Genomic DNA, 22,052 nt, shown 5'->3' on the forward strand with positions numbered 1-22,052 from the left:
TTTATTTATAGAATATGTATAGGAAGCATACAGCATATTCCAGAAAGATACATTAAATATGCACACAGTTCATGCTGCAGCGTGCACTCTTTTCAAAGAAGCATATTTAAGAAGCATGGTATTATATGTACATGCTGAAAATACACTTTGCACAATTCATCCAGCTTTGGGTGCTTCCCTAATCTATTTGCAACACCAGTGCTGTGGTTGTTGAAAGGGATATCATCAAACTGGGGAAAGGCCACTACCAGCGAACTACGTAGGAGAAAATAAAAGTAGATTGCGTTTCTACGTGTATGTCGCCCTCATTTTGAATTTGTCTTCCCTAGTGTCAGATCTCCAGGATCAAAAAAAAGCAGTAAATGGATAAAGAGCAGAAGTGTGTGGGACCTCCAGCTTCCACATTCTAATGGGAAAGCTTATCCCATGTGACTTATTATATTGGTGACTTTGTTCTAATGGTTTGGAGCTGATATTAAAATTAATTTGAACTGGTAAAGGGGGAATCATTTCTTTCTTTCTTTTTTTTTTTTTTTTAAGAAATGAACTGGCTTTTTGACATTCTTAATCTCCTCTTCTTGTAAGACCACTCTGGAATATTTACATTATTGCTATGAGGACAGAAGAAATTCTTGACAGATGTTCACCTTCCCAGTGAAAATAAAGGAGGTGAATCATATAGTTTCTGAAAGAGGCTCTCAATGTTCTTGAAAGGAAAAGTGGCAGCTCCAATAGAAACTGACCCCATCAACTGCAATCCTTTTAATGGCCAATTACCAGCAACCTCAATTGACTGGACTCTGTGACAATTGTAATGGGACATGAAGATGTTGGAGACAATGTGCTATTGCACGGCCTGGTAATTCTGGATATGTCGATGTCCCCTATGTACCCAATCTGTGAATTCCAAATACACCAGACTCATGGATGACAGTGTGTCTGACACACAACTGGTGAGCATTACCTTTTGAAACAGGTGAGCAATTTGCAGTGATATTCTTATAGTGATACAGGATTATTTTGCCATGTATACGAAGCAAGCTCTAGAATTCCTTAAAATAGACCAGGGTTTCTCGACTTTGGTGTGATCGACACTTGGAGCTGTTAATTCTTAGTTGTATGTGTGAAGGGGAGGCTATCCTTGTGAGCTGTTTAGCAGCCTCCCCGGCCTCTATCTACCAGGATGTCTTTAGCTCCCCCCAAGTTGTGACCACCAACAATGTCTCCACACATTATTGTTAAATGTCCCTGGGGGTGTAACATTGTTCCTGTGTGAGAGCCACTGAAATAGACAAATCCAGCAACAGTTAATGCAAACCTTTGAATACAACCTCTGTGTCTTTCTAATCATCTACCATGTTCAGTATGCTTTCCATTGCTCTGATTCCAGTTGGCAAAGGTTCCATGATGTGTCAGTCTATAGTCACATCTTTGCTGTGATGCGTGATGGTTTCTCTTTCAACAAGGTTGTGGTGGCCGTGGCGAAGACCAAGAACAGAAAGAAGGAAGGGAAGGGTATCATGGCAATGAAGAGCAAGAGGCAGTTTGATTCACTGTGAGTTGAACTGTTAGAGTGGACCAGAAAAGACCCAAATCCAGACACCTGAAATCCTTGAATCCAAAGAGTCTGTCCCAACTAAAGCTGAATCTACAGCATAAAAGGATAAGTTAGTTAGTAAGTGAAATATTCAGCCAGTCAGTTGTTTCATGTACAGCAAACCAAAGAGCCCATTGGCTTAATGTCCCTTCCATTCAACTGATTCACTGATTTGAAGAAATAAAATAAAAGTTAGTGTGGATTTAAAACTGTAAACATCTCAGTAACTGTGGAGTAAAGGAATCTGTATGAACTGATGGTGTATGTTTATACCCAGGAGATTGGTGGGGGAATGACTGAAGATATTCAAACAGAAGTTATTTTTATAAAGGGTAAGTTACACGCAACTATTGTTGGCAATTTGCTTCTTAATAACGCTTCTTTTTTGTTGTTGTTTACCTTGTGCTTTTTTTTTTTTTAAACTCTCAAAATTGTTGAGATGCCTTCGATGAGGCAAGTCACACGAAACTGCTCTAAAGTGCTAAGGTTTAATACTGAAAAATTAATCATGCTACTCATATGTATATTACTGGCCACGATACCGTAAGGCCCATAGATCTAAAATGTGAAATAGGAAATTTGAAGTTGGTTTTACAAATCTGATTTCTATTGAGTAGGCCAACTTTAGAAAATCTGATTTTAAGACTATATCACATACAGAAAGAAAAAAAAGTTGAGGGATTAAAAAATAGCTAAATGTGAGTCAACACAATCATATATTTATTAGGCATACCAAATCAAAAGTCTCTACGTGGACAAGATTCTATATAAAGCTACTATTTGGGTATTCGTTCCTGATCTGACTTTTGATGGTCTAGAACTAAAGAAATAATGAGAAGTGACACAGGCACAGCTACCGATTTTGCTGATTTTCAGCAAATTCAGCCGATTCTTCAGATTTTGCTGATCTCACGAGGCCTCCCTTTGTTATCCGCTACATGTCTGCACAAAGATTACTATACTTCTATGGACAGAATTTTGAAATCACAAAATTTTAGGGAGAATTGACAATTTGAGGAAGATGGAACAGGTGGTTTCGGGAAATGTTTTTTTAATGACTTTTTCTTTTCCAATGGGACACGGGATGGCTATAAACAATCTCATTTGACTATGAATTGAATATCACTTGATAACCGGCATTGAACAGAAGGCCTTATTCTCTTGGGACTGACCCAAAAGTCACTGGTGCCACAAGAGTACGTTAATCCTACTTAGGATTCTAAACGAGTAAAGTAGCTTCGTCCTGCTGACAAAGGCCAGAAGTTCATGTTTTTCAAGTCAGCATTACATACATGGGTCAGGCAAATTCCGGTTGAAAGGGAATGCCCTCTCAGCCTTCGATTTGCCTTTTGCAAAATTCATCTGGCCTCGGTCAACTTCCTCCAACTAAAAAGGACTACTATTTAATTTGACTACTATTTAAACCTCGGTTTAAAAAATGACTTTGGTTTCTCAAGCACGTTTCTGTATTAGGTAGGCTATTCCATTCACAAAAGGAGCTCGTTTAGGAGAAAACCCAATTGGTGAAAACATTTCACCTAAAGGATCATAAGCAAACTAAGTGATTACAGGCTTTTATACGCCCAAAGAATGCAAATGACACAGTGGGCAGGGGTGAAAGGCCCATTTTCATGGCTGTGTCTGCTTGTATTTAGTGGAAGTCCTGCCGATTTTTGCCCTGACACAATGTAAAACAGGGAAGTACAAAAGCCGATGCTATAATGAGAAAAATAATATGATCTAGTTACGGTTTTTGTTTGTTTGCTTTCTTTAGATGGTGGGAAAGGGAAAGGTGGGGGGAAAAGAGCATTTAGTATGTTGTAATTCTCCAAATAAAACTGTAACAAAAGAATAATACATGCTTAGCACTCTGGAGATCTTTCTACATCCTGTTTTGACTCTCTTTCTTCACTTTTCCATTGTGTGATGTCTACTTCCTTATGTATAAGTCTCCATGTTAGCTTGTAACTGTGGCATTTCATCCTTGTATGGACACACAGGAACAAAAAAAAAAAATGGGAAAACAAGTGAGGTTATTCTTCTTGTGCAGAGATAAAATCGTAGATTCACAAGCCCTTCTTCAAGAGAGTACAAGAAAGCATAGATTGTCCCTTAAACCACAACTCCAACACGTCTCTTTCATGGTCTCACTGCTCCTAAACTGGCAGGGTTTATAAGGTGCAGGTTTCTCAAACTGGAGCATAGGCACGATAAAAGTGTCACTGTTAGGCTCCTTAATTGCACATTCCATAATAAGACTATAAAGTGCAATGGCAGAGAATTTTAAAACTGGGAGCTCTTTTATCCCCTTTCTCCCAAGCTCCCCTGACCACCTTCCTTCTCCACAAAGATGTTTTACCTTGTAGCGCCTATGTTCTTATAATGACACATGAGAAGATGTTTAAAGGTCTTCTTGAAGGTGGCATTACAAAGTGCATAGCAGGCAGGGTTGATAGTGCTGTTGATGTAACAGAGCCAATAGCCAATTGTCCACACTGTGTTGGGGATGCAGGGTGCACAGAAGGTGTTAATGAGCACCATGACATTGTATGGGGCCCAAGTGATGATGAAAGCCAACAGAATAGCCAAGATCGTCCTGGTCACTTTCTTCTCCCGGGAGGGAGGAGGCTTCTTTTTGGCGGGCTGCTTAGTCATCTTCACAATCTTGCGAGCTACAATGTTCTGCTTTTCATCTCCGTTCTGACCTGCAGAACCAACGAGCTCCACGGTGGTATTAGTTGGGGTACACAAATCACCTTTTTGGGTCTTGGTGACAATTTTGATGCACGTTTGCTTAGAGTTCTCATCTTTGGAATGACCCAGAGAAGTGGACACTGTGTTCTCATCCTGGGTGACTTCATCATCTCTCATGTTAGAGGCGACGGCACTGACGGAGGTGGAATCATTGGAGCTTTCTTTCTCCTCTCCCTGGACACAGTTTTCGGTCACTGCATCTCTGGGGGCTTTGCCATTCTGGATTTTGTTGTGCTCCAGGCCATCATCACTGCCGGGCACGTTGTTGTTGTTTGGCTTCACTATCCTGCCTTGTACCAGACTGGGAGAAACTGGGTCTTGGTTGGCCACAGGCTCCTTCTTGTCCTTCTTTATCCTGCTCTTGCTGGCTCGGGATATGTGCCAGTATAACACAGTCATGATGATCACAGGCAAATAGAAGGCCGCAATGGCAGTACCAAAGGTGACAGCAGCGTTGGAGAAAAACTGAATGTAGCATTCCCCATCCTCCACAGTCCTCACCCCAACGATGAACTGCCAGAAGAGAATGGCTGGGGCCCAGAGGATAAAGGAGAGGACCCAGGCAGCAGCAATCATCATACCCGCCATTTTCGTGGTCCGCTTGACTGGGTAGGTGAGTGGTTTTGTGACGCAGAAGTACCTGTCAAAGCTGATAATGAGCAGATTCATCACGGACGCATTGCTGACCACATAGTCCAGGGCTAGCCAAAGGTCACATACCACAGGTCCCAAAGGCCAGTAGCCAATCACAGTGTAGAGGGTGTACAAGTTCATGGAGAAAACACCAATGATGAGGTCAGCACAGGCCAGGCTGAACAAAAAGTAATTGTTGACGGTCTGGAGGTGGCGGTTGACTTTAATGGAGACCATGACCAGAATGTTCCCAATGATGGTCACCAAACTGAGGGATCCAGCCACAAGGACAATAAACACCACTTCAAATGTCTTATAAGGACTGGTCAGAGCCAGGCCACTGTTAGAGGAGTTTGTTGAGTTATTCATTTTGTGTTCTCTAATCAGTAGCCAAGTAGCCAAGTAGCCAAATACACATTTAAACCTGCAGGGAAACAGAATAAAATGAACAAATATAATATAAACATTGCATTAAAAGATATCAGCTTTCTTCCTTTTGAACCTCCATTTTTTTCTCCAAAATCTTCATTCCTTCTCCTCTATTTTTATTGTGCCTATCTGCCTCAATCCCCCACATAATAGGCAAAGACTGGAGGACTCAAAAGATTTTTTCAGGTTGGCAATGTATTTGAAGTTTGATAACATTTTGAATGTGTCCATATCTAGATATGAATATTTGTCTATCATTTGTCTAAGTATACTATTTAAAAAATTTTTTAAGGATTTTATTTATTTAGAGAGCATGAGTGGGGGGAGGTGCAAAGGAAGAGAAGAGAGACAATCTCAAGCAGACCCCAGTGTTGAGTGCAGAGCCTGCCATGGAGCTCAATCTTATGACCCTGAGCTCATGACCTGAGCTGAAACCAAGAGTCAGGTGCTTAACTGACTGAGTCATCCAGGTGCCCCTGAGTATACTATTGATGAATTAAACTGAATGAACCAAAATATACCTAAGACTTTCTGAAGCATCAAGAGGTTTCTGGTATGTACATAAAAATTAATAAGCCGAGGGGAGGAAGAAAGCATAAAACTTAAAATGTTGAGTATGTGACTTTTATAGTCAATAGCACCTTTCCACCTGGAAGCTTTAAGTATCAGTATCATCATGATACTGACATTGATACTAAAAAAGGTAAGATAGTAATTCATTAGCCAATACCCTTCTCCCAAAGACTATTTACTTTTCTCTGATCTCTATTTTACACTTGTAGTTAGCATCACATACTCAACATTTCCAATATTCTATGCCCTGCAAAAGAAGTTATTTATTAAAAGCATATTGACAATGATTATGTGAATTTTCTGAGTGCTTTATTTTTTCAAGTCACTACCAAATTTATTATTCTACTGTTCTTCCTGCCAAATCTTTGGTGCAGTCAGCCTAGGATTTATATTTGTTTGTCAGAAGAAGGAACTGAAGCCCAGAAAGAGTCAGTAATTTATAAAAGGTCACATATCGAGTCAATCACAGAGATGAAGACTATGAACAGAATTTACTCATCCACTTTGTCCTCACATACCTACTGAGCAACTTCTCTGTATTAGGCATTTGCTATAGGCTGGATATTCAGTGATGATTAAGACAAGATCCCAGCATGGGAGATGTGCGTGCGCTGGTGGCAGTCATGGGTTGCCGAAGAAGCAATTATGAAATGTGAGTGTCCTTTCTGCTGCCAAACCCTGCTGAGTTTTAATAAATGCATAATTATCATTTTTCAGACAATATCGCCCAAGTCTAGTGACAGACTGCATCTTGGAAGTTCTATTTCAGTTATAGTTACACAACTGTGCACAGAGGTCTGCTCAGGGATGTTCATCAGAAATGTTATAGCAAAAAAAAAAAAAAAAAAACCCCAAAACAAACAAACCCTAGAAATATTAAAATGACCCACTGACAGAGGACTGGTTAAATATATTATGGAATACTCTTACCACAGAATAGTATGCAGCTGTTCAAACAAAGAGGCAGATATGTGTGGTCTGGCATTGCTGTGGGAAGTTACAGTCAGAAGACAATATGATAGAAGCAGGACTCATAATATTAAGAATAGAGTTCCATTTAAGCAGAAAGGTGATGACATATGTGATATGCATCTGTAGATCTTGAGGAAACGTATGCATCTGTAGATCTTGAGGAAACGCTGAAGAGTTTACTCAAGAAAATGATGTTAATGAAGAGTAACTAGACATTTTGCCTTCCAAATTGATACATGAGGTGTCAATTACCACACCAAGAAAAAGGGTCTTACAAAGTGTTATTTACTTTTGACATCAGATGCTTCAGAATACTGCCCAATGCATCCACTGTGAATATATAATTATAATTTATATAAACATATAATTTAATTTATAATTAAACAAAATGCAGATTTCCAGTCTCACCCCAGATCTCCAGATTTAGAGCTGTAAGCCATGTCAAGAAACACTTCTACAACCCCACCTGTGCTATCTCTTGTAAAATGTGGTTCCTTGTGTCTCGTCCTACCCTTGTATACCACAACCTATTTCTCTGGGCTTGGTCCTCACCCATCACATAAACATTCCTATTGTCTCTTGTGTATTACCTTCAGTAGGAAACACTTTCTTCAATATTCTGTTCCTCACTGGGTGTTATGAAGAGTTTGGTTTTGTTAACGCATAACACAAAATGCATCCACTGGAGATCTTGAAATGTTCCCCAGCAGGTAAGGGAGGACTATTGTAGCTAGTAGGTTTCTACTTCTATAGATCTGCTGTTCATACCTTGACCCATGGGACACTAACTGATACACCTCTCTAGGTTTTTTTTCCTCCTTTGCTGGAAAAGCTGCGAATTTTGGCTTCTGAGTCTTCCTAGCTCTACCATCCAGCTTCCTGCCTTAAATGTAATTGGTGCTCAAAAATGCTTATTGAATCAAAACAGGATTAACAATTAGTACTATTAATTCATTCTCTACTTACTTACCCAAGAGAATTGTTTCAGTAACATTTCTCTTTAAAAGCACTTTTTTGGGGGTCATGATCCGTACAGCTGTTTATTCACGGAATTTATTTGAACCAAGTAATTTCACTAATCCAATCATTGATTCCAATGATTCCTTATTAGCTAAGGTAAATGTAAGACAGAATCCTGACTTGCTTATAAGCTTTCTTTTGTCTCTTTTTTAAACTCATTGAGATTTTTAAAATTGAGTTTTATTTACGTTTCACAAATCGTTCTTATTAATAAATTTTGACTGAAAAACACCAAACATTTACTTTCTGAATGTCCTGTTTGACACTTCATTCTTCATATCCGTTTTAATAAAACGTAGGACTCTATTTATTTTCATTTTAAGAAGTTTTCTGGTGACTTCTTCTGGAGAATTATGTATAAATATGACATTTTGTCAAAAAATAAACTAGTTTGATCTCTTATTTCATGGATTAAGAAAGGGTAAGAGTAAGTGATTTGTCCATAGTCATCTGGCCTTTGCCATTGCTTGTGCTAAGAATAATACCCATTATTATTCTAAACGTCACAGTAATACAGAGATGTATGATTCTAAATAAAGTTGCTAGTTTGTTTTACTCCTTACCCCTCTTCCCCTCTTCTTGTTTACAAGGAACATGCATTACATTTTGGCTAAAAAACCCCAAACAACCCCAAAACAAAGAATCCAAAAAGCTAAAAGAAAAAGTCTGGGGATCTCAACCCTATGTTATTTCACCTTACAACACATCCTATAACCCCCTTAATCTGAAGACAGAAACTGAGGCCACAGAAGAGGCGGAAGCGATCACTCTCGGTTTCAAGGCTACTGAGTGAAAAGTCAGTAAAACTTACATTCTTCCCTTTGAGATCGCTACTCTTTCCCTGTTTCCCTCTTACACTTGAGAATTATACTTTATCCGAGAGAAATTGTTAGGCATTTGTATAATGGTGAACTATACCCAAAGATTGCTAGCTAAGTCACATTCTGTCTGGGGTACCTGGAGTTTTTACCCAGGTAGAACAGAGCAAACTTATATAATAATATACTTTGTTGCTATCAACAAAGTATATTACTCTAAATTCTTAGAGTTCTAATATTTGCTCGTTTATACTAAGGCCATATGTAAAAATGGAAAACATTTCACTCAGAGGCAAGCATACACCTTTAAGGGATGGCGTTCTGTCTCTCCATGATACGCACAAGGCCCGCTGCTCTTCTGTTAAAAGAAAACAGCTTCTTTTCGTCTCTTCCCACCTCTGCTTTTTACATTTCTAGAAAAGTTTTTGCTTCTGGTGGGGCAGCGCAGGGTTTTATTAAAGCAAAAATTGTTACATCAGTGATGAAATGACATAATCATAACAGACTAAACAATGAAGATGACCTTCAGGATTCAGTATTTGACTACGGTAAGTGGATAACAACCCCGTTGGTATTTTACAATGTTAGCATATGACTAAGTTTTGAGAGTATTATGGAAACTTACAAGAAAAACATTTTTCTGGCCTTAGTTTCTTTACTACTGGAATCTCTATGCATAGCAGTGAGGAAGGCAAAGTTGCGAGAGCTAATCTCTGCTCTTAATTATAAGCTTTGAGAGTCTGACCATGTCACTAAACTTCCATGAACCTTAATTTTCTTTTTTTTTTTTCTCAAATAAGAATAATAATAACCCCATCTTTCCTCTGAAGCTGTGGGAAAGTTCAAAGCGAGATAATGTCTCTGAACCATAATCTATACATTTTAACACTGAGTAAGTGCCATTAATATTTACATTTGTTAAATGGGTATAAATTATCACTTTTCTTAATAGTTGACAGAAAATTCTGTGTGGGGGGAATGAAACACACTAAGAGTGAGGAGGTGTAGTAGGAGTGGTAATACTAAATTATTATTATCCATATTATCAATAACATTAAATCATCTATGACAATATATTGACAATGATTAATAGGTATTGGGCATGATTGCTCTTCCCAGCAACTCCTGAGGTATTATTATTATTGTGTGCTTTTTTTTATACACATTGAACAAAAGATCAAAGAATTAAGTTATTTGAGATTCAAACCTCGCATGTCTGACTCCCAGATTCTGCTACAAATATTTATTGTTTGTCTGAGGAGCAATCTTACTTGGCAGCAAATGTGTGCCCCAAATATTTATTCCTATAACCTGCCATGACGAAGCCTTTTGCCCTAAGTTCAAGTTGGGTCCTTGGTTTAGACAACGAAGGACCATCTTGTCCAGGCTAAAATTGTGACTTTGGGCAGGAGCTATTCACAATAAGATACAGATAGTAAGGAAGTTTCCTGATTATGTAAATACATGATATTTAAGATTTAAAACATTTTCCTAAAAGCAAGCATCATAAAAATATGTCACCATGTGAATTAATACATAAGCCCTCACCAAAGTATTCACATTACATAGAAGTTGTACAAAGAAGTTCAATAATATTTTTACGAAGTTATAAGGAGAATGCTAATTAAAATGATTTAAAAAACAGATTCTGGTTGTGTTATGGACACTGGGGAAGGTATGTGTTATGGTGAGTGTTATGAAGTGTGTAAATCTGGCGATTCACTGACCTGTACCCCTGGGGCTAATACATTATAAGTTAATTAAAAAAATTTTTTTTAAAGATTCTGATATGTATTTACATACACAATAGAAGCTAAATCTAAAAAATGGGATTTTCTTCATACTCTGCCCAAGCCAGGCAGCATGCCTGATATATAATGATCTCTTCATAGGTACATCTATAGTTTAATAAGCTAATCATAAATTTATCCACACATGAGTTCTAACCTAAGTGTCAGAATTTTTTGGATGTTATTTTATTTAATTATCACAATAACCTTAAAAGAATTATTGTCTTTTCCAGTTTTATAGATGACAATGATTAGAGAGCTGGCAAGTATGAGGCCATGGTTCAAATTTAGGTGTCTGACTCCACTATGCTCCCTGTGACATGAGACTTGAATAAAAAAGAAGTTTTCTAGGAGAGTAAGAAAAGTCAGGGGAAAAAAAACAAAACAGGGAGTCCATGACTGATAACTAGAATCCAGAGAGAAGATACGTAATTATATAACAAAATTTCAGAACAAGAAATCAAAAGGAAGTCACATGAAGTTGATTTTATAATTGTTTATATTTATTTAACTTTCATTTTTCAAATGTAGTCCTGGTGTGTACTACTTTTTATAGATTTCTAATTTCTGCAGCTATTTGAACACATTACCAAAAATGGCAGGGTGTGCTGAGTGTTCTTGGTCTACGTCTTTCACACTGAGCTCTGAGACGCAGCCTAGCTCGAGCCAACACAGGGGATAAAATCATCAGCCTCACCAAGGTTGACTGAACGTCCCTCCACGGGTAGAGCATTAACCCCATGGTAGCTTTTTCAATGGTTCATATAAGGGCTAAACACGCAGTCTGTTCTGAGATATTGAAGAGTTTACTTCAATAATATTATGTCAAAATATGCAGCTTTCAGTACAAAATACTGCTATTACAGAAAACATGGAAACTATAAAGATGGTACAATATAGTGTTTTAGAGAAATGTCAGACTCTTGTTAGGAGCGAGACTACCTCCTACTGAGGAGTTAGCGGAGACATTCTCATCGTCTCCTCTCTGCCTGAGGAACGTGATGTGGTCAGTTTACATTGTGTTATCACCAATTAGGAAGCAAAGAGAGCCTATTTTTTAAATTTATATATTTAAAAATAATGAATTATATAATAATCTGATGAATGAGATATTAATGTAAAATTACCCTGACATCGGAGAGCTGACCATTGGGACATACAGCTTATATTGTTTTAGATCTTCTACACATTCAATTAATCCCACTGGTATACCAAGAGCATGGGCATAGGTGTTTAATAGGATCTGGGACTGTCCCTACCTCAATGATCCATCACGCCTGCCATGAATGATGACGGAGAAGAAAAGAAAGTCAGGCGAGAGAAACAGAGAGTTGTTAGGGAAATCTGAGGAAGAAAGTCCCCTTCTTTAAAGAAAGTTTCAATTTTGAAACCAATGCAGTGGATAAACCTGGTTTGCCTATATTGGGATGACCCCTACAATCTTCAATGTCTTTCAACTTTACTTACAAGTAAGGGAGGGCTCCTGCCTGGGACTCAGAAGACAGTGCAGCTCTGAGAGCTGAATACCGATCTTCCACACCCTGGTACTTTGACAACATCAGGCAGAAATGGAATACATTTCTGCTTTTCTTCCCATTTGAATCAGACTTCCCTTTAGCCAAAGGCCACATTAGGAGTGAGTAGGCATATCGAGAGATTTTTCACGACTCCTGAATTTCACTGCATGAGCAGGTGGAGTGGGGTGAGGGTTGCAGGAGCAACAGGGCTGCCTGCCGGGAAACCAGGGCTAGCTCCCTTGTTGTTGCTGCTGCTGTTTTAATTAATCCTAAACCCCCTTACTGAATTTCTGTTGTGAACAGATCTTCATATACTTTCAAGGGCTTCTGAGGATGGAAGGGAAGGAGGAATGAATGACCAGACAAAACTGAACACATTCTTGTCTACAAGGAGCTTATACTCTCAGGGAGATACAAAGACTGATGGGATTTCTAGCTACTGAAAACAGCTCTGGGCCAATATAATGACAAGTGTTACGACTCAGAATCCATAGAGAAAGGCTGGTCAGACGGGGGTGAAAAATACAGAAGTTTTCCTGGATAGATAGATCTACCTAGTAGATCTATCACTCCTTCTCCCATTTGTGTGTGACATTTATACACACATACACACACATACATATGGTATGTTAATATAAATATAATATATAAAAATATGACATATGTAATAGAAATAGAAATAGAAATATATATATATATATATATATATATATATATATATATATATATGTATTTCCTGTGTGCATCATATTACATTTCTCAGAAAGTGCAATATACTCTTAGGGGTGTTCACTCCACTGTACTGAGCCTGACAAGCTTTAGGTTCTGAAACACACTGTAAGAATGAGCTGTTAAATCACCTACACTGGGTTTTTAATTCTATCTCAAAGGATATGTTAAAAGTATTTTGGAAGTTATGTGTAGAGTTGTTCTCATTTAGACAACTTCAGCACAGAACTGCAGACTATACCGGATATGCATTACGTAAAATATTTGAAAAAAAAAAAAAAAAAAAAAGACAACCACACTTAAACTACATTTATCAAGCTGTATCCTTAAGGTTTGTGTACTTAATTGTATGCAAACTGTACTTTTGTTAAAAAGGAGAAAAAATGGGGGTGCCTGGGCGGCTCAGTGGGTTAAAGCCTCTGTCTTTGGCTTAGGTCATGATCCCAGGGTCCTGGGATCGAGCCCCACAACGGGCTCTCTGCTCAGCAGGCAGCCTGCTTCCTCCTCTCTCTCTCTGACTGCCTCTCTGCCTACTTGTGATCTGTCTGTCAAATAAATAAATAAATAAAATCTTTAAAAAAAAGAAAAAAAGAAAAAATGTATAAGCAAATGGTAGAGAAGGAGTGAAAGTGGCAGAAACCGCAATCTGAGCCCCACATCAATGCAAATGAAAGAGAATTCAATGATTTTTTTCCAATGTAAAAACCTTAAAGAACTTTTTTTTTTTTTTAAGATTTTATTTATTTACTTGATAGAGAGAGAGAGAGAGAGATCACAAGTAGGCAGAGAGGCAGGCAGAGAGAGAGGGGGAAGCAGGCTCCCTGCCAAGCAGAGAGCCTGATGCGGGGCTCGATCCCAGGACCCTGAGATCATGACCTGAGCCAAAGGCAGAGTCTTTAACCCACTGAGCCACCCAGGCACCCCCCTTAAAGAACTTTTAAGCCCTTATTACAATGTACATGTTAGCAGTTTTGGCTCCCTGTCAAACGTACTATTCTTAGTGACGCTGGACAGACTTTCACTCCCTGTTCGCCAAACTATCTTTTCCTTTCTTAAAACACATCCTAATCAACACTTACTCTAGAAATATGTCATGACTAAGAGAGAAAGAGACCTTAAAATGGTTTAACGGGTACCCTAGTCCTTGCCTTTGTGTCGGTGGCACATTCTAGCTATTTTTCCACACACTGTACCTCCTGCCAAAAAGGAAAAGAGTTTATGGACAACTCTAAACAAAACACACTATGGGATAAACCATTCTTTTGACTTTTCAAAATGAAATTCCATCTGAGTAAGCACTGGGGAACACTTCCTTTTCTGTTCTAGGAGCCTGAAAGAACTCAGCCTTGGATGCACATAGTCTCCTACCTAAGTGGTGCCAACCAAACAGTGCTTTCTAGGGCCAACAGCCACAAAGCTAGAGAAAGCCCTCTGTCTAAAGATTATTATGCCTGACAAGGAGAGTGAAAGGAAAATGGAAGCAATTCTCAGAGAGCTACTGAAAGTTGTGTATGATTAGGCAGCTGTATTTGAGTCAATGTCTGTGTCTTTCTTATCGTCGTGAGAAGTTGGAAATTTGTACGGTCGGCTTTTTAAAAATTTTGTTCTTTTTCTTTCCCCTCAAGTCGGCAGGCTGCTGGTTTAATAACTCTAAATTAGTTAATTCATTGCTTTGAATTAAACATGTGAATCAAATTTGCAGAGGAGTTGAGGCTTGTTATGATGTGACAGAAAATTCTAGAATGAAAGCTGTTGTTCCAGAGAAGCTGAGCAATTGCAAACAATGCATCCCTTTAGGGATCCTTTTCAATGGCACACGTGCCTTCCACTGGAAGCTGAGACAGAACACAAAGCAACATGGAACTTCAGAGAGTAGGTCAAGGACAGTTTTGAAAAGAGAAGAATAAGTTTAGGGTCAGGGAGCCGCTAAAAGAGTTGTAAGTTAGTATGTTTCCTCTGAAGTACTCTTCAGATTCAGATAGTTAAGAATTAATAGGACTGGAAATCATGAAAAGATTAGGAGGCACACACAGCAGCTCATTTCTCTTCCTCTGATTACAAAGAAAATGAAAATTTTAATAACACATCTTCTAACAGGTAGAGAAAAAGACACTTGGTTGTACTTTGGACTCTATTTATTCCAAACACGTCTCTACTTAACGTTACGTTGTTTAAGGACAGAAAGGAAAACAATCAATGTATGTGTTGCTCTTTTCATAAAAATACACATAGGAAAATACAGTGTATTGTGTTTTATAGACATAATTTTCCTCTTTAAGTAAAGATACCTGTAAGTGTAAGCTTATCAGAGAGAATTGTTCTTCTGGTAGCAGAACTCACAATGTAGGTATGGAATCCTAAGAAATGAATTCACCTCCATAAGGTTAAATCTGGTTTCTTTAGCTTTTTAATGGCAGAAATGACACAGGCCTCATATGCTTATGACTCACATCAGATTATGTGACGCTATAAAAATAAAATAGTAATGAAGTGCAGAGAGTAATGCGCAGCGACTGTTTTAATTGTTCCCAGTCGAAAGACAAAATGATTGTTTCCTCAGAGTCTGATTGCAGCGTATTTCTAGAATGGATCAAAATGACCACCGCGTTATCCCATTAAAATGTGAGAAATGAGAGCACGGAGAAGATTCAAGTCTTTACTAAATGATCGAATGGCAATGAGATGGGGACACACAAAAAGCTGCATCAACTCAGCAAATATTTTTGTATCTAAAGCCCTCATTTAGAGTTCAAGCAAGTTGGTCAGAGAGAATCAAGTTTTATGGGGCAACTCAGGACACTACCTGCTTGCAAGGAAACCCCTTTCCTGGGGGTAGCCACGGGAACCATGCCATATTGAATGTTGGGATTCCACATCACTACTGCAGCCTCGCCCTCTCTTCCTCCATCCTCCCCTCCCCTCCCCAGGCACCACTGCTCAACCCTATTTCAATATTTAAGCACCCAACTCCCCTACCTCTTCTGACTCTCTCAACACTTTGGAAAATCAGAGCTCTCATTCAGACTAAGCTAGGATTTGCCAGCCCTGTTCTTTCATTTTCCCCAGGAGGCAGGCTCCCCGCTGACTGGGACCAGTGTGAGAGCCATGACAATGACACTTCCCTTCTCCAATTATAGTGCCTTGGCTAGTAAATATCCCCGGCACACTTTACATGCTCCACCTTGTTATATAAGAAAAAAGTAGCTAAACTTCAAGCAGTTCACATTATTGAAATACTCAAATACCATGTCTATACCTGAGCAATGCATGAGAAGGGAGATCATCAGATAGACAGGCTATGTGTGGAGGGGGCTTGCGCACAAATCTGCCGCATGGGATGTTTTTCCTTCAAGTACAACTGTACCATCAGCAAAGTGGTTTTAGTTTTTGTTTTCTTGGGACAGGACTATACACAGCTGGACTTTGAAGAGAACGTGTTAGAGTAGAATTCTATGGTCAGTGAATCCCCCAAACAACTCAAAGTGAAAGGAAACAGATGAGAGAATTTGCCCTGGACTCCCTCACCTGTGTGTGCAACTGTGCTCCAAGAGTGTTAGGTGATGAAGAAGGGATAAAGATACACTGAAGAAGGAAAGAAAGAAAGAATGTCTCTGTTCTTAAAAAGGTCTAAGTCTAGGGGAAATTCTTCCCTGAACATCACTTCCTCTTGAGGAAGACAGCAGCAAAGGCCTGCCAGCCTGGATACTTCTAAGAGACATGCAAGCAGAAAGGCTGGCCTCTTTGCCCTGTAAGGGTGGGCTAGCTTTTCTCTCGTATGAGTTATCCACAGATGATGAGGATGGGGTCTCTGGATACAGGAGATAAAAGCTTTGGTGCTGAACCTGAGACCAAAACCTATCTCTGCTACTTTCTAGTTAGGTGAAGTTAACTTATTGACTCTCTTTCCACATCTAAGAGAGGTGGAGAATAAAATTTACCATTCAAAATTAAAAAAAAAAAAAAAATATATATATATATATATATATATATATATAAACACAAGGCTCCAAGCAGGTGCTTATTAATTAGTCATAATTATTAAATTAATTATCATTTAACATGCAGTTTTTTTTCCCCTGAGAGAAAGAGACAGCGCTTGTGAGGCAGGGAGGGACAGAGGGAGAGGGGGAGAGAGAATCTAAAGCAGAGACCCACTCAGCAAGCAGCCTGATATGAGGTTCCATCTCATGACCCTGAGATCATGATCTGAGCCTAAATCAAGAGTCAGACATGTAACTGGCTGAGCTACTCATGTGCCACTAACATGTGGTTTAACCAACAAGTAGAGCATCAATAACAAAAAGAAGAAAGAAAAAAAAGGAATGAAGTATGCACTCTTATTTCTCCCCCCAAAATAAGGAAGTAAGTTGAAGCAATTCTTAATTTTGTTTGAGTCCATTCCATGCTACTTTTATTATTTGTTTCCATTCATCTTAAGCATTCAGGAAATCCTGTGATCATTCAATGGTATCCTGATTTTTAATGCCAAGATGGTAAGAATCTTTGATCTAAACTTCAAGGAACATCAGTCTAAAAGTTAGTGACTAATTCTGTTCCTAACTGAAAGGTCACAAGGTCCAAGACAAACCTTTGTTTAAAATTCCTGCTGTATATAAGGAAGACAGTCAATGACACTTATATGCTGACAGAGCGATGGTAGCTGTACTCGTGGCGTGCACAGTAAAATGTAGAAACCTGTGAATCACTTGGTTGTGTGCCTGAAACTAATGTAACATCATGCATTAATTATGCTCAAATACAAAATTTCAAAAACAAAATTCTTGCTGAAGATCCATGAAAGATTATTTAGCAATTCTATACTTCTATTTTAGCGGAAACCGATCAGTTTATTTTGGAGGAGAATATGATCCTCCTCAGGAACTAGGAAAAATTTCTGCCCCTACATAAATTAAGAACAAATAATGAAGCTATAAGGCTGATTTGTTGTTAATAAATATAAAAACAGCAAAACCCCATTCTGTGTCACACTGTGAAAGCTTAGAGCAACATGGTCATATGATCTGTGGATATGCATAAAATTAATCTGTGACTTAACATTTACTGTATTACATCAAGTACTGTTTAAAAACAACTACTTTTAGGGATGCCTGGGTGGTTCAGTTGGTTGAGCAGCTGCCTTCAGCTCAGGTCATGATCCCAGCATCCTGGGATCGAGTCCCACATCAGGCTCCTTGCTTGGCAGGGAGCCTGCTTCTCCCTCTGCCTCTGCCTGCTACTCTGTCTGCCTGTGCTCGCTCGCTCTCCCCCTCTCTCTGACAAATAAATAAATAAATAAATAAATAAATAAAATCTGAAAAAAATAAAAAAAACAACTTTAAAAACAACTATTTTTAAAATTTCACCTTAGCAGTTCTGCTAAATGAAGGTAAAACTGAAGGGAAATACCTTATAACAAGAAGAGCAACAAAATAGAGTGTTCAGTCTGCCACAAACTAGTTGTCTGAAGTGAGTGTTTTCAGGCCTTTTCTGGCTTTACCTGTGCTTATTTCTCAGGACTTCTCCAATCTCCTGATGCACATCCTTGCCTCCTGAATCTACCTCCCCCTTATCATCCCATCTTCAGTGAGTGTACCGTAGGGCATGGTGTGGGTTGTCTGAGAAACCTCCAGAAGAGGCCAATTTCCCAATCTCTAATGTCAGGTTCCTTTTCTGCCATGACTGGCTAGAAGTAAGACAACTTTATTTATGATATGGTAACTATGTAACCTTTATCTGGAAATATGCTTCTGCAGGCAAGAGACATGGCCTCATCATTTTGGAACCCAAGGGGTCATGCCGACATTAGATGTGACCTGCCGTAGCAGGACAAGTGATTCAGACCTACCCTATGGACAGTCTTTAGGGGATCAGAGGGCTCACCGCAGCCTGCCAAGCAGGCAGGCCCTCTCTAAAGTGCCTCAGGGCAATTCTCATCCTGAACGTAGATATGAGGTCTATTCACTTTCCAGTTAGTCCTCACTGGCTCATGTGTGGCCATCGAGATGGGAACACTTAGCCAAAGTGTTCTAAGAACAGGCTCATTTGTAAGCTGCCTCGTCTCTGTTCATGTTGAAACATCCTCAGCTCTGTGTCTGCGTTTAGGAATGTAACTTGTGAGCAGCCGCCTCTGGCTCTTCCCTTGTTTGGCTGCTTTCAAAGCCCACTGTAAAGCTGAAAGGTGACAGCCTGACCCACTTTGCTACATTTTTTTTTTTCTTTACGGTATTGTTATTAAAATAAAAAATGACTCTGTGCACAAAGCAGAAGAACCACAGTGAACCCGCCCTAAGGGGAGCAGCAGAAATTAGCTAGACCACAGAAACGACAAAATCAGGAGGCACGGTGTGGGGACAGGGATTGTGAAGTGGAATGTGGTGATCTTTCACTACGTTTGAAACAATTCCTGGGACCTCAGATTTCCACCTGGAAGCCATTTCAATAAAGTTTAATTTGTTTTGATATAATTCCAAGTTTGTTTTCTTTTTAAAAGATTTTATTTATTTATTTGACAGACAGAGATCACAAGTAGGCAGAGAGGCAGGCAGAGAGAGGGAGAAGCAGGCCCCCTGCTGAGCAGAGAGCCCGATGCGGGGCTCGATCCCAGGGCCCTGAGATCATGACCTGAGCCAAAGGAGAGGCTTTAACCCACTGAGCCACCCAGGTGCCCTATAATTCCAAGTTTTTAAACACCCAACCTATAGCTACCTCCTTTATCCTTACTATGAACTGCATGTTCTTATTTATAGGAACCAAACAGTATTTCCAAATACTGAGGTTAAATGAGTTAGAAAATTATTAATTACTTTCAATAAAATGGAAATTCTTTGGTAATAAAAGCCAGAGAATAAGAAATCATGCCATGTAGTTTCGTGTCTGCTCAGCATTCGGATAGATACTGGGAGGAAGGTGGACAGACAGACACCTATTTTGTAACCCAAGGGTAAACTGAAGTGGGGGGGGAGGTGATTTGAAGAAAACAGAAGAGGTCTTTGAAAATTTTTGGTTTTACTGCTTAAAAAAAAATAGGGATGACAACCTGAAGAGAAGAAAACCATGCTGAGTGAGGGTCTCAAGGGTTAAGACCAGTAAGTGTCATTGGGGAGGCGAGAGCTAGAAGAGCATCTGGTGGGCATGGGGAGACATGAGTTAGTGTTGTAGACAGAGTTAGTGTTGCAAAGAGGAGGGGAAGGGTGAAGGTGAAAAAAGGTTTGATTCGTTTGGGAGATATCAAAGAACAGGGTGTTTAGGAAACTTTTTAAAGCTAAGCTATTGAGTCCGAGGAAGGTAGGTATGGCAGAGGACTTCAGGAGTCTTAGAAACAGAACCCCATGGCAGTGAGGAACTCTTAAAGTCAGACACTGCAACAAATTATTGATGGCATGGACCAAGCTGGTATTCAGAGTCATCTCATTGCCAAGGATCCTTAACCGGGTTTCAGTTTGCAATCAACTGTCCTCATTGTCTCAATCATCTCTCTCTGGATGCAGCCCTGGCTTGACCGGATTTTCTGAACATCAGTTGAGGGTCTTCCCTTTGACAACCCCCAGACTCCAGTCTACGCACGCAAGCCCACTCCAGATTTTCAGTAAGTTTCTAAATTTTCCAAGGGTCAGTTTTCTCGTTGCTGATGTAGTGACTACACCTGCTCAGTAGATTCATTTCAAGAATTAAATGAAATACTACTTGTGAAAGGATTTAAACGGAGGCTGGCCTGGGCTTCTCAGCTTTTACTCAGACATCAGTAAAGGCTGGAGAAAAGGCTCTGGCTAGGTTGGAAGTAGAAGTGGAAAGAGAATAACCTTTACAGTTCGTAAAACTGTTAATTGTATAGTAGGTCTGTTGGAACTGCCACTTGACGACTTTCTGTTACTTAGAGTGCATATTCTTGGATTTCTTAAGCTCATGGGAATTACAAAGATTTCCTCTACTTTTCCCATATGATAACAATTTTCATGAAGTCACAACCTCTCACGTTCAAATAATCACCAGTTGTTACTCAACTCTGTACAAGTTTATAATAAATAAATATGCTAGTCATTGTGACCTATTCACGACATTACCCAGAAACTAGTCCTGACTTGCCAGAGAGGATGGTGTACATATTGGGAAGGCAAGCAAGTGTGGGGTGCTCTGTCTACATATCCTGTTATATAGAGCAAAGTGCATCACACTGTGAATATGGAGAGCAAAGAAAGTTCTGTATGGCTCTTGTTTAACTATGAACACATTCATTTTTGAAGGGTGATGAACAGTAAATGATATTATTAATGGTGATTCAAAATGCTTCACATTTTTAAGCTATATGATGTAAAACAAATAAATGGGAAAAGGGAGATATGAATATAAAAGAAAGTTCATGGGACAATTTGATTAAATTAAACAAACCTATCATGTGAAATAAGCCTCAGCCCCAAATCACTGACTTATCTAAGTGAGTGTCTTCCTGTAATTTTGGGATTTGACACTGTGTGGTTAGCAGCAGCAGAATGAATCTGAGACAACCCTGGTCCCCTTACTTTCCTGCAAACACACATTTTGCTCTCTTTTAACTCACTAGTAGCTGGTCCAGTTGTTTTCTTTGCCAGAGTTGCTGTGTGTGTTTTCTTTTTTAATTTAGAACTTTGGGGGTGCCATCTGGGAGGGGCTTTTATTTTGAATCTGTTTCATCTCAAAAATGTTTAATTGTGCAAGACGGTGTCTTCCTCAGGACCTCAAACAACCACGGCCTCCACCCAGGCCCATTTCTTATAGGGATCTTTTTGTTTTCAGATCATAGTGTTGGCACACACTCATGAAAACAGCAGGGGTCTGGGATGTCAAAATACCTGCATTCTCACCCTGGATTTGGTATTTAACCTCCCTGAGTTTGATTTTTGTCCTCTGTGGCAGAGAGGACGTTCGACTCCCAACGTTTCTCTGGGCTCTAAAAGCATTTGAGAATTCTAATTTTACTTTAATTCTCTTAGGATCCATCTGATGCCTACTGAGAGGTCAGAGATGATCGTCACCAACTTCTGCCTTAGATCTATATTTTCCTAACTACTGAACTGCGTATACCTACAGAGAAAACTGCGCTCTTGCTTTCTCTCTTGACTTTATAGGATTGGGGCTCTGCTGTACTTGCTGAAGAGGCTTCTGCTTTGTGTCTGCTGGGTTTCTTTGTTACCATCTCTTCGTCTCCCACCCCCAATATCCTGGTATGTCTCAGCTTCCCTCTGTG

At 39.4% G+C, this 22,052-nt stretch overlaps 1 protein-coding gene across 8 annotated transcripts in view; it reads right to left on the reverse strand.

Moving 5' to 3' along the window:
- Window positions 1–473: 473 nt before the first annotated feature.
- Window positions 474–22,052, reverse strand: part of CHRM2 (cholinergic receptor muscarinic 2) — a 142,979-nt gene continuing 121,400 nt past the window's right edge. For all 8 annotated transcript variants that reach the window (XM_082692163.1, XM_082692162.1, XM_082692161.1 and 5 more), the window contains one exon: window positions 474–5,408. In XM_082692163.1, coding sequence (XP_082548289.1) covers window positions 3,953–5,353 — 1,401 coding nt within the window. In that variant the 5' untranslated portion in view covers window positions 5,354–5,408 and the 3' untranslated portion in view covers window positions 474–3,952. The remainder of the gene's footprint in view (window positions 5,409–22,052) is intronic.

Source organism: Mustela nivalis (genome assembly GCF_964662115.1).
Source record: "Mustela nivalis genome assembly, chromosome: 12".
Classification (NCBI taxonomy): Eukaryota; Metazoa; Chordata; class Mammalia; order Carnivora; family Mustelidae; genus Mustela; species Mustela nivalis.